This window comes from Ascidiella aspersa, chromosome 2, assembly GCF_963924565.1.
Source record: "Ascidiella aspersa chromosome 2, kaAscAspe10.2, whole genome shotgun sequence".
Taxonomy (NCBI): domain Eukaryota; kingdom Metazoa; phylum Chordata; class Ascidiacea; order Phlebobranchia; family Ascidiidae; genus Ascidiella; species Ascidiella aspersa.
Genome location: NC_139448.1, coordinates 10550819 through 10563813, shown reverse-complemented (window position 1 = coordinate 10563813; position 12995 = coordinate 10550819). Strand labels below are relative to the sequence as shown.

Genomic DNA, 12995 nt, shown 5'->3' with positions numbered 1-12995 from the left:
TTCTGGTGAAAAAGCGCCAGTATTTGCCTTATGTTTATCTGTAATATTTCTAAAAAAGTAAACTATAGGGCGCTCTTTTATTTTTAAACGTAGAAAGCACCACAAAACGTTACAAAATAAAAAAGTACGGTATCCGAAATAAATTACAAAAGAGTGCCAAAATATTTTTTTTATGTGCGTTCCTTTCTAAGTGCAAAAATCAAAGAGCGCCAAAACTAGTCTTCCAACTGCGTTAAACTTTTATTTTTTTTACTAGCAAAATTAGTTCTGCAAGACAACTGAAAACTTTAGTTAAACCATTTTAAACAATAGCTAAGAAAGAGGTAACTGTGAATAAAAAAACATTATTATGTGGTGTATACAAAGCTGATTATTGTATATAGACAGTGGTGTCAAATAAATGATTTCCATACTTTATAGTTTACATTAGAAAAGTGACAAGCACAATATAATTTAAATAAAGCAATAAGTATGTATTCTAGGTTTTTTAATTGTTAGTTAGGTTTATGTATAAATTTTTCGCTGGCAACCCTTCTTGAAAATTTTGTAATGAAATATAGCCTTGTTACCCTAGACAGCTATTTTTGAATTTTGACGAAGTCTGTTTTCACAACTATTTCATTACTGAAAAAATGTAGTAGGATTTTAGACCAGCCCCACTTTTTTACTAGTTGGTTTTTATTCGGTAAAATGTCTAAACTGTTTTTCAAGTTCAATAGTTGGTATGAGGGAAAATATTGGTGATACAATTCAGCAAATGAAATGCCTTATATCTTTGTACATTTAACCACAGTTATATATTTGTCTTTTTTAGACTTTTATGCTATTCGCTTCCTGTGCAAAATAACTGCATGCCTCCTGTTCTAGTTAACAAGATGTTGAATTCATTATTGTAACCTATCAACAGTAGATTTGTTTCCAACAAAGGGGAGATATAATGGGTTCCTGTTTAGGGGCAAATAGATCTAGGGACCAGCAACGGTATGGATCATCATCATATCCGGGTAAGGGTGGAAATGTTCTGATCCTTCTGCATTACACACTTATTGATTTTAAATATTCAGTTTTGCAATACATGTTTCTAAAGGTATAAGTATAATCTTGTCCCTTAAAATGTTAATATATGAACACTATATAATGCCCAAATTTAGACTTTAACTTATTATTATTTTTCCTTTAAATTTTTACCTGACAAACCTTGAAAACACCCTGGATAATCTTCGTACAATTTTAAAGCTAGTCTTGGTGGTTCGCTTTACTAGTGATAATTAATATATACGTAAGTTGTGACTTAAATAAGTTCTAAAAGGATAAAATACAACCTAATCTTAATATGACAACCTAGTATTTATATGATAAGTTTTATTTTCACCTTGTTTCATTTTTTTGAACTAATGCTCATTCTGTTGTTTATTTAGCAATGGGTAAAAACCAACCCCTGAAAAAGGAACATCCAAAATGGAAGAGTGATGTTCCTTTAACCTCCGGCCAACTCTTAAGCAAGAGGGAAGAATTCTGGGATACTGCTCCAGTGTTTGAAGGTACACTTTTTAAAATGTGAAATAAGAGTTTAATATAATCAGTCAAAGAGTTCTAGATATTTGTAAATACTTGTTAAAGCATAAAAACATCACTTTTTTAATTATTTTTTTGAAATTTTTTTATGTGTTTTTTTCATAAATGCAATGGTTATATTGAAACATTTAACATTTTTAAATCTTTATTTATTTCTAACGTGATTGTTTTTTAACATGTCATGCGATACAAGCGTTTTTCAACTTGTACCCAAATATTATTTTATGTGCTTAGCTTCATTTCAAGCCACTTTGCTTTTAACAGGCCAAAAGGAAATCTGGGATGCCTTAAAAGCAGCCGCTTCTGCATTGGAATCTGGCGATTGTTCGTTAGCCCAGGCGATTATAGATGGGGCAAATATTGTTCTTCCACACGGTACCTGTTATTTATTAGAGTTCAATTGTTTTAACAACCGAAGTTGGTGAAAACAATGTAGAATTAAACAAGTTAGATTTAGGCTTTATAATAATACCTAATTACATTGCTTTTCTGTTTACATTAATTTATCTCAAGTATTTTATCATATCATTCCTCTTTGACTACAATATTATTCTTATATCATACACAAATAATTTATAGTCTTTTTCTGACAATAGATATTTAAAAACTACTACTGTCATTGTTAATAAATACTGTGTTTTTAAATTGTAGCAATGCAAATTGAAACCTCCGTTCGGCTTGGCATGAAAATCTTCAAATTGTTGACGACATCTCTGTGTGATTCTGTTTACTTTGCAATTAACTCGGCTCATTGATTTCCAGGTACTCTCCTGGACTGCTACGATGAGTTAGGAGCTCACTACCAGGTTCCTGTGTACTGCCTCTCACACCCTGTAAATTTGGTGCAAGACGGAACCGTAAAGCGTCAGCAGTCCTTTGAAGAACCAAAAGAAATTAATGAGGACGACCAGTGAGTGCATTAATTTGTTATTGTATCTATTCTTGTTTGTCAAAATTTATGCCGACTGACATTCCCTGAGTTAATGATAAACTTTTCATTTATAGTCTTGAAAAAATATTTTGCTTGATTAAAATGTATATTCAAATAAAAGACTGTATCTACAAGTGTTATCTGCGTAGTACAGTTAGTAGTTACCTAAGCATTTAGTTATAGAGATATTATATACAGTTCAAATAATTATTTTAGGTTGATTTTTTACATTCCTTTTCTCCTGACCAATTTCTAGAATTATATGCTTAAGAATACGCATGTTTGACCAATTGATATTTGATGCAAAATACCAATCCGGGGCTTGTTACAAACTGCAGCATCTCTAAACGTTAAAAAAAGCAAAATTTTCAATAAAAAGTTCAACATATTTTTTAAACAGTTAGGTTTAACCCAATCCTTGTTGACAAGGTACTATGTTAAAATCAACAAAGACAAAATTTGACAGTTTGTTAGGGTTATTAAACAAGATATAAACCAGATGGATATTTTGAAATTTGTTTGAATCTTTCAATGCATTTAACCTACAAAGCTGTGATTAGTTATACTCATTACCGAATGCAATATTTATAGGCAAGTAGGTTTGACGTCTGTAGACTAATTAAAATGTCTATTTTTGTGTGCCTTCAATTTTGTCTAATTAAGGATGTTGTTAATTATGATAACGCTTTTTGTATTTTTTATTGGGATAATATTGTCTGAGATAAAAACTCTTTAAAATTCTGTCTAATTCTCTCCGTATAATCTTCCCTATAAGGTCATTTAGTTGTCCTTGCCTCATTTTTTCCAATATTTGGCATCACACAATAGTGTTAAAAATGTTCTTGTTCCCCCTTCTAAACTTTAATGTAACAAATATTTATGTTGTGCTCATCAGATATAGTTATTAGCTGTTTATTTTCAATTTCTTCTTGAAATGTGGGTCATAAACATAGCATTTTCACCAAAAAACAGGATTTCAAACAAGTGGGTCAGCGTATTAGCAGCAGTTTTTCAATATAGAGTTTGTATTGCTTAGGTTTATTGTAGTCATTTGAGATGAACACATCCTAGATTACATCATAAATAATGTAAAGCTTGGTCTGGACACCCCTAGTCACTTGCTATTCAGTTACTAAGATTAACCTACATATTAGTGGTCAAAACGGAAATTTGCTCTACTATACACTTTGCCATCATATTTAATTAAATTTTACAGTTTGTGGGTTTATAAAAGTTAGTTTTTTTCATGTCAGCAAATTTCCATGCATTTGGTTTAATATTGATATGCAAATGAATTAACCATCAGTTACACTAATTCGTTTAATCGTTTATAATACCCTACCATTGCAGGGTTAATGAAATCTAATTAGATTTGTTATAGCGTTGTGTTAACAGTTTTTTCACATTTTTCTAAAACACTTCAATTTTTCACTAATGTATTCAAGGCTATGTAGTGAGCTTTATATTGAATGTATTTTATTCAGCACGTTTTATTTGAGTAACACAGTTTACAGTCATAGTGTGTAGCGATCTTTACTTTCGGTTTTGAGTTACCATCTGATGACTTTTAAATAAAGGCTGATAGTGCAAATGACTTAATCTAAAATAAATGATTCAGTTCCAACGGTTCATTGTTTTCATTGTTACACGCTTGATTGTCTGACCAAAGTGCCATTAATATTTGCTCGCGGTTGTCCATCATTGCTTACAACACAATGATTGGCGTTTTTTGTTTGTCAGGTCGGCTTTGCAGGTTCGAATACGCCTGTCCACAGAAAAGGAGGTCATACTGAAAGTACTCCCAAGTGACGCTATTTCGGCGGCCAAAAAGCGGCTTGAACAGCAGGCAAGTGAAAACACGGTACGTTGTATTAGGGAAAATGTTCCTTGTTTTGCACGACTTGTGTTTTTGCTCGATCAGTTTTTAGAAACAAATTTGAAAAGGAAAAAAATGTTATCAAGATAGGTTAAAATCAGGTTTTCTTCTAAAAAAGGCCTGTCTTTAGGTGCAATTTATAGATTGTTGTCAAGGGCATTTAATATTTCAGTACGTACTCCTGTAGTAAAGATGCAGGTTTTATGTAACTATTAATCTTATTTCGAATTAGTTGTATTTTAAATTATTTCCAAACAATTTGGTGATATCTCATTGAGGGTCACACCATAAAACTTGCATTAAAGGTGGGTCGCGAACTGAAAAAGGTTGGAAAGCACTGGTTGATACCATCCTTTTTACTAACATTATTTCAGCTTTTCGGGTTTGGCTAAAAAAACAAGAAACAATTGCAGGATCCAACAAGCGATTCGCTGTCCTTTTCCATCAATAAACTCAGTAACCCCGTTTCGCTAGGCCAGCACTCCCGGTAATACCGCTGTGTAGTCTTTGTAGGATTTCCCCCGGGACTCTAAAAAGAGTTTTTGACCACCGTCGGCGGCGGCTCTCCGATCAATGCAAAACATATTACCGCGTCACGTCCATATGCCAAGTGTCTGCCTATGCAAATACTACCCGTATATAGTTCGCCGCCGTTTAACTAATTTACTTGGATGAAAAATAAACGTCGCGAGGTTGCAACCTGGTTGTATGGCCGTTATTTGAAAGTCCTGTAATGCAATGCTGCCTAGCCCACGTCGGCCTTCTAAAGTCGTCCGCAAACTATGCTAAAAAGCAAATTATACATTTGCTGTAAATTACAACACTGTGTAAAAAAATTACAAGCAATTTTTATTATTTTATCTTTAGTATTTATGTCCCAGTTTATTAGTTAAAAATTGACTAAACTTACGACGTAAACAAAAGGACCATTACAGCATAACAAATCTAACGTTTTGACCAATGTTGCGTTAACCATTAATGCTAAAGCTATCATCGGCGAATATTCTCAAAAATCAATTGTTTAAAACGCAGTTTTGAAACGTCTTTTAAGCTGTTGTGGCCTATAACGTTTAGCAAAAAAATGGCGCGCAATTAGTAAAAGGTTGTACAGGCCTGTCGTAGTACGTTCAGTCATATTACATGTGTTGGCATTACACGTCTCGTATTCCGTGCGCTACATATGTAAAGGTTGAACACACAAAACAACTTCTTGAAAGAGTGTTTAACGCGATTCTCAAGGGAATTGAGTCAGATATTCGGTACGCTCACATTTTGTGTGTGTGTGTGTCAGTGTAGTTTAAAACCAAGTAACACTGGGTTAGTTGTACAATTCGAAAACTAGCAAATTTCGCGACTCGCTTTATTAGCTGCTGTGCCTTCAAGACTGTAAAAAGGCAAGAAATGTAGGCAAAAAGCGAGCGAAAATTTATGTCTATAAAATTGCCAGGACGAAGAGTTGCCCGTTTCGCGACAACGATGGTTCTTTTCCGGCAAAATGCTCACAGACCCGATGCGAATAGAGGATTGCCATTTGAAAAAAGGCTTCGTGATCCTTTGCATTATGCGGGAGGAGCCCAAGGAATCGTCATAACCCCTTTTCTCGGAGCGTCTCCAAAGCATTCAAGATGCGCCTTGCCGTTTTGACAAGTACTAATCTCCGTAAGCATTCCTTCTAAATCCATTTTTAGCAGTATTTTTTTTTTCATTTTGTTTTACTCTTTCTTGTTTTCGCTCAGTATTTGCCGACACACGAGGCAAAATGGATGCCGTTTCTTTTTTTCGTTAATTCTTTTTAAACTTTCGAGTGTTTGTCGACGAGCGAATTTTCCGAGCAACAAGGTTTTACCCTTTATCCCTTTTAGTGTTTTTTAGTTACCGGCTGTTTGTTTATAGTGTTGCAAGCTCCGCGACCATTCGCTACCTAAGCTGTTGTTTTCTTTTGCGTTTTTTTGAGCGAAAATGCCTCACGTCGAAAGAGTTAAAAAAACAAGTAGTGCACTCTTAAAAAAATAACTCGCCGCCTTCATGGCACGAATGACCTCGCTTTATGTTTCGTCGCTCAAATGATTAAATTCTTGTTTTCAGACGTGCGGTGATTGACTCGCGTAAATCGGCGTTGGTTCGTTTTTTGGGAACCCGCCGAGTTGAGTTTCGCGTATTAGCGCGTTTCAACCGAGTCGTCGGTCGTCTCATATACGCAGTTTATAGCCACCGGAACGAACGAACGTACGTACGTAGAGAAATTTAATCGATTTTTCTCCGTTCAATTTAGCCGGCACCTGCAAGATTGCCGTAAAACGATTGTTAATGGCCCGCGGTCGAATTTCAACGTCATGCAGCTTTTTCGATGTTGAAAGGCGGTCGTATTTTCTGGAAAAGTTGCGCGTAAATGTCACTCTTGGATGTTGTTGTTAGAATTCCGTTAATAAGCCTTGTTTGTTTGTGGTGGTGCCTTTGCTTGGGTAGCGTGATGTTTCGAACTAAACTCTGGCATCTAGACCCAAAAGTAAGTGTTTGGTATTATCACGTAATCTTTTTGACGTATTAATTATATGCCCACCTAACAGCTAATTTGGTAAAAACTTTGTTGGGACTGCTAACGCTGTTGTTAAGGCAGACATTTTAATAAAAATATAAAAGCCATAACATTACGTCGATTTTTATCGAATGTTATTGCTTTCATATTTTTATTCAATGTGCTGTGAAAACCCCTTTGTCGTGTCGTAAAGCAGAAATGTTAACTAAATTATTTACTTCTTTGTCAGCCGCTACAAGTCAATTTGGGTCCGCCGCGATCGAAGTTGAACCCTGAATTATTTTGATTAGGGTGTTAAAAAGTGACAATATCTTACTTTGGCACATTGTTATTTTCTCATCGTAACGAGTCGTAATTAGCCTTGCTAAAAAATGATCCCATTTATTTTTAATAAACTGTAACAAAAAAAGACGAGCTGGATTCAGTGAACGTTACCGCATGTTCGAATCCCATTCGCCCTTAAGTAAACTTAAGTAAAACAGCAAGGCCCCAATTTTCTTCACTAAACGTTTTGCAGGCGAACAAAACATAACACACTGGCATAAATAAGTTAAGAATAAATCAATATATGCGCCACGTTTTTGTATTGCTTCTGTAGTTCATTTAAGGATTAGAGAAATCTTGTCAACCTTAATGAATCAACCAGGTGAACTAGTGAAGTTTTAGTTCGCGGCCCATAGGTTGAGAATCACTGAATTAGTGGCTCAACTCAATATCAAGGCCTACAGTGCTCGAAAAAATAGGCGTCTGCGCTTTCTCACTTTCAAGCCTTGTGCACCGGAAGTGTGATTCTATACCCATTTAATTGCACACCGGATATGGAAACTATACCCCTATAGGCACGCATTTCTTATTAAAGTCCCAGTGTTCGCTGTATAGTTGCTTTGTCAAGCCAAGGGTTTCTCCATGGACTGTTAATGATAACATAACATTATTTCTTCACATGTCACCCCAGGCCCGATTAAACGCACAATCTCTAATATTCCTAGCTGCATAAATATAATTGACCAGTGTCATGCCTGGAAAAAAAAGTAACATTTGGCTAATTAGCAATTTGCATTCCTAATATTAGTAAAGGTCGGGAGTTAGTGGCGATAAATGCTTTAAATAAGAGATTTTTTAGACGCGGTTGGGCCTTGCAATCACCTGACTTAGTTTTGTACTAAATCGTTCAAAACACAAGACCACCGAGGTAAAGTCGATTGGAATTAAACGTTTAACGGTAGATGTTAGTTGGTAAAGCTGTCCTTAACCTTTGTTCGTTTACTGGTTGGTCTTCGCATCTGTTTTTGGCCTTTTTTTTTCGGTGATATTATTTCTTCGCATAAATAATTTAACAGCGTGGTGTTTACTGCGCGAAAAACGCCCCTAAACGAACCGAAATTTCTTGTTGTTCCCGGTACTTTATTTATTGCGGTTGTGGCGTTTTCGAACAAAATCGATGAGATGTTGCAGCGATGCCTTGTTATTATCGAGGGCTCAAATTAAAAAAACGACAATAAGGAGCGAGGCCATTTACAGGGTTGGCGTATAGTCTTAAGCCTATTTTTTTTTTAATTCTTTGAATGAAGTTATTTGTGTATTAAAAGGTATTTGAAAAAAACAATTTTTTTCAAATGTCGTTGAATAGTCTTTACATTTATTTGCCGGTTTCTTATTTGCAAGTTAAGTGCGGTCAAACGAACAAGTTTTGAACTATTTTTTATTGTGTTGACCGTGGCATTTATACTGTTTCGGTTTCAAATTATTTTAAAACAGCGTCGAGCGATCCAATTTTAGTTCTTTACAAGCCTTTAGATTTTCTTTGTTAAGTTTTTGAATGATTTTAGCGCATTTTTCCAGCCAGACTATTTAAATATGTCGCTGTTTGGCAACAACTTAAACGTCTACCCAATAGATTATACTCAACCATTGACAATAACGCTTCCAAATGATTATAAAACATGGCGATAAGGCAAGAAAACAAACCAACTGTTGCGAATTCGTCAAATAAAACCGATAGTTTTCCATAAATTGATGTGGCCTGTCGAAAATATTCCGCCGTCTTATTCAACCGTCATTCATCGAAGTGTAAATAAATCTAGGAATGAGCGCTTATCGCTATGAAAAAGGAAACCGAAATATTTCTAAGTTAAGACCAAGCTGTTTTACAAGCAAACTTTAAGCCGTGGGCTTTTAGAAGTAGCTGGGTCACTGCGCCGAAAAAAATGGTCAAACATTAAAAAATCAATCCATTGACTACTTGCTAAATCTTTATCGCAATTTTGTCGCATTGGGCAGATTTGGGGAAATTTTACTGGACGTAAATTTCAATCGTAAGTTTTTGTTTGTTCGAGATAATAAAAAGGCCGGTTTAACATTATTTGCTGTCACTTTGCCCTAACTCTTTCGTGTCGCAACTTTGCTTGTCACGTTCGATACATGCATAACTCCTTACATTTATTAGTCTACTACGATTGGCTTCGTATTCTCTAACTTGTTTCGCGTTGGCAGTTCTGCAATGCACATCCACACTCAAAATTTAGTAAATGTCGGTGCGTGTAATACAGCTACTATGCTGCGATGCCTAAGCTCTTGTAAGCGCTCAAATAAGGCGTATGTGTTTAAAAGTGGCGGGTTGCAACTACAACATTTTCGAGATATCAAACCAATGTACACATGCTTTTAAAAAAAAACAACTAGAAATAGTGATTTTAATGGCAACGTTAACTTTAAGGCCGATAACAAGAAATAAGCATATAGGGCCTGTATTTTTGCAGCCCGTACAACGTTATCAATGCAAGTGGCCAGACCGTGTGAAAAACACGTGTTTTGAGTGTTTTAACATGCGGATACATGAGAACGCTTGGTATTGAACACACCCATGCGATACTTGATCTTTACCGAGAAAATTGTAGGTAATATTTGTAAAAAAACGTAATTCGTGTTTTAAACCTATTTTCGTTTGTTGTTTGTTTTTTTCTATTGAACTGAAGGTTTTATACTTTAATTAACGTTTGAACAGTTGCGTATCACTTGACGCGTTTCATTTCTGCTATTTTGTGTAAAACGTCACGTCATCCACGTTCGTAATGTTATTTTTTCTTTTTTCGAAGTGTCTTTTCGCATTTCTTTCGTTCGTTTTTATTTCTGTGTGTGTTTTTCATACGTGCAATTACAATTTGCGTCTCAAAATTACCCCGGATTTGTTTTATTTTAAGCAGTTTTTCCACGAAGCCATTCCGTGCTGCATTTGATGTTTTTAAGTTCTGTTTGGTTGAAGATAGTTCTTCTGCGTTAAATTAAAAAAAAATAAGCCTTTACGGACAGAAACTTACAGGTGGCTGATTTATGTAAAACTTTTTGCACACCACATGACAATTAGGCATTTATTTTTTCATCTTAGGTTCAGTTGCTAGCTTATTTCGTTTAGTGAAACCGTTTTTCTTTAGTCTTCTACATATTTGTCTCCCTGGGCAAGCGTTTTTCAACCATTTTTTGCGACAACCCAAGTATTGAGCGTAAGTGTATTAGCGAAGCTTGGCTACCCAATTCTTTCCACTGAAGTTTTTGCTAATTAAAAAAAAAATAAGAAACTAACATCAATGATAAAAGCTTGTGAAGCGCACCGCTCCGAACAAAAATCAGTCAGCAAGGTGTAAAACTTTAATACAAATATGCATTTCGCCTATAAATGGCATCATCAGTTTGTCTGTACAAATAAATAGTAAAAAATTAAAATATTAAAATATAAATGTAAAATAAATACATCCAAGATGAACAAAGACAAAGACACTCTGCGTATAAACCCCAACCACTACTGTAAAACAAAAGCAAAAGGAGCATGCGATACGTGTAGCGGCCACAGAAAGCCACTGATAAAAACACGGCCCAGAGGGAAGCGGTATGAGAATCAGTGACGTAGCAAAACACGGTAGATAAGAAAAGGTGCAAAGGCAAAAACAAACCTAAAACCACAGTTAGACAAGAAAACGGATATGACTCACATTCCGAAATGGAACGGCACAACGCAAAAACGAAAAAACAACAAATCCGCAAAGATATATATAAAAATATATATAAAAAGGCTACCGAATTTGGGGCAATATCATTTTTTGAATGTTAATTGAGGCTCTGGTGAGTTTGAGCCATTTAGCCTCACATTCATCGAGCTTGCTGGTGTCTGGCTCTTCAACGAAAATTACCGTAAAACATTCGGCAATATGCGGATGTTTCTTTAACTTCTCGCCATGGTAGGTTGCGTAGTGGTGAAGCAGCGCTGCGTTGTCGTTTGTTGTTGCTGAGTTAAATGTATTCCAGGTCGTTCGGTGTGCGTTCCACCTAACAGAAAACCTGTTCTTGGTTTGACCGACGTACTGGGCAGAGCAGATGTTGCACGTTGCCACGTAAATTCCGTGGTTTCTACAATTAAGGCTTTGCCGGAGCTCTATGGTCTTACCTGCAGCCTTAAGTTTACTCGATTCACCAACCATCCCTTTGTGTCCCCCATGGTGACCGCAGAGTGCGCATTTGCCGCACGGCGTTGACAAACCGACTGCATTGCCAAAGGTGTGCGCAAGTTGTCGGTAGTTAGTAAGAAGGTTACCGAGTGTATGAGGCCTTTTGTATACTATTTTAACTCGTGGTTGAAGCGCCTTTTCTTTGTTTGAGAGCCTGAGTAGATGAGCGAATGGAGTAGCCCATGCGACAACACGGTCTTTCGTCTTTTCTTTAGTGTGTCGGAGTCTCTCGGTCCACGATTTAGCCTCATTAAGGTTGTAATCCGTGAGGCCAGCGGGAAAACAGGACTTTCTGCATTTCATCTTCAGTTGCTCTAGACTTCGGTGGTAGTCCTCATCGGATTCATTAAGCCTCCTGAGGCGGCTTGCTTCACCCAACACAATAGATTTGTAAATATGCAATGGATGGTAAGAGGAGCCATGCAAAAAACATCTATTTTTTGCTGTGATCTTAACGTTGTCCCGAGTTGTGAATCCTAGTGAAGCCGTCTTAGAGTGAGCGTGAAGCACATCGAGAAATTCAACGTCATATTTAGGGTAATCCGAACAAAAAACCCGAAATGTTAATTGCAGTCCCTCGTTGGAGAATGCCGACAAAAGCGCAGATCTAATTCTTTGCGTGGTATTGACCCCGATGGATATGAAAATGAGTTTACAGTAGTGGTTGGGGTTTATACGCAGAGTGTCTTTGTCTTTGTTCATCTTGGATGTATTTATTTTACATTTATATTTTAATATTTTAATTTTTTACTATTTATTTGTACAGACAAACTGATGATGCCATTTATAGGCGAAATGCATATTTGTATTAAAGTTTTACACCTTGCTGACTGATTTTTGTTCGGAGCGGTGCGCTTCACAAGCTTTTATTAATAAATTTTAGAACTTTTATCGTCGGCATTATGTGTTCTGTTGGAGGGCCAGATTCTGTTGTTAATACACATACAAAGCTAACATCAATGAGTTCGAATTTAATTAGTATGATACAAGCCTTAGTATTGCTTTCGCGGTTTTCGCAAAGTAAATAATGTATTGTTCTGAACTACAGTTTTTCACTTATGTTACCACCTAGTTTTTTAATGGGCAAAACAGAATTGACATGTTCTTCTTAATCAGGCGATTTAGGTATACCCAAATACTTCACTGCCTGGCTAAAATAAATCCAACCTTTTCGTTTTGTTTTAAATCATGGTTTTGTTCTTTTCTTTCACTTTTAGGCTCACTAATTATTCCTGCTTATATTTTCTTATCTTAAAACAGGATTTTTTTGGCAAATAAACTCAAAAACGCCCACGCTAATTCAGGTTTTCGACAAACTGATTTAGAAGCCCCAGCTTAATGTGAAGAAATGGTAGCAATACTTAGATTTTTGTTCAGGGTAAATTCGTTTCTCTTGGGCCATTGCTCTTGTTCCCAATGCTTTGTTTTTAAACGCAAGGTGATAGACAAAAATTGCCTTTTTTGGAATCAACACCTAGTATTACTTTCATATCTATGTCACTTGCACTTCCACCTGATTGGTGTAAGGTGGTGTGAGCTCAATGTTATACTGTAACCAATTCTTCTTAATAAATTGCA

General features: G+C 35.9%; 2 protein-coding genes across 3 annotated transcripts; one reads left to right on the top strand and one right to left on the bottom strand.

Annotated features, from left to right (window-relative positions):
* The first annotated feature begins 821 nt into the window (after positions 1-821).
* Positions 822-10095, top strand: LOC146163574 (ubiquitin domain-containing protein 1-like). 2 transcript variants are annotated; one of them, XM_083381234.1, is made up of 6 exons: positions 822-1004; positions 1419-1541; positions 1840-1950; positions 2338-2485; positions 4247-4367; positions 5830-10095. In XM_083381234.1, the coding sequence occupies exons 1-6, from the start codon at positions 938-940 to the stop codon at positions 5971-5973; spliced, it is 714 nt and encodes a 237-aa protein (XP_083237360.1). In that variant the 5' UTR covers positions 822-937; the 3' UTR covers positions 5974-10095. The 2 variants fall into 2 exon arrangements, with proteins under 2 accessions (XP_083237360.1, XP_083237359.1); XM_083381233.1 differs by having other exon boundaries at positions 1840-1954; positions 2342-2485.
* An 890-nt stretch (positions 10096-10985) lies between these two features.
* On the bottom strand, positions 10986-12119 carry LOC146163573 (uncharacterized). The gene has a single exon (XM_083380543.1). It carries the CDS (start codon positions 12117-12119, stop codon positions 10986-10988), a length of 1134 nt encoding a protein of 377 aa, XP_083236669.1.
* Positions 12120-12995: the final 876 nt, after the last annotated feature.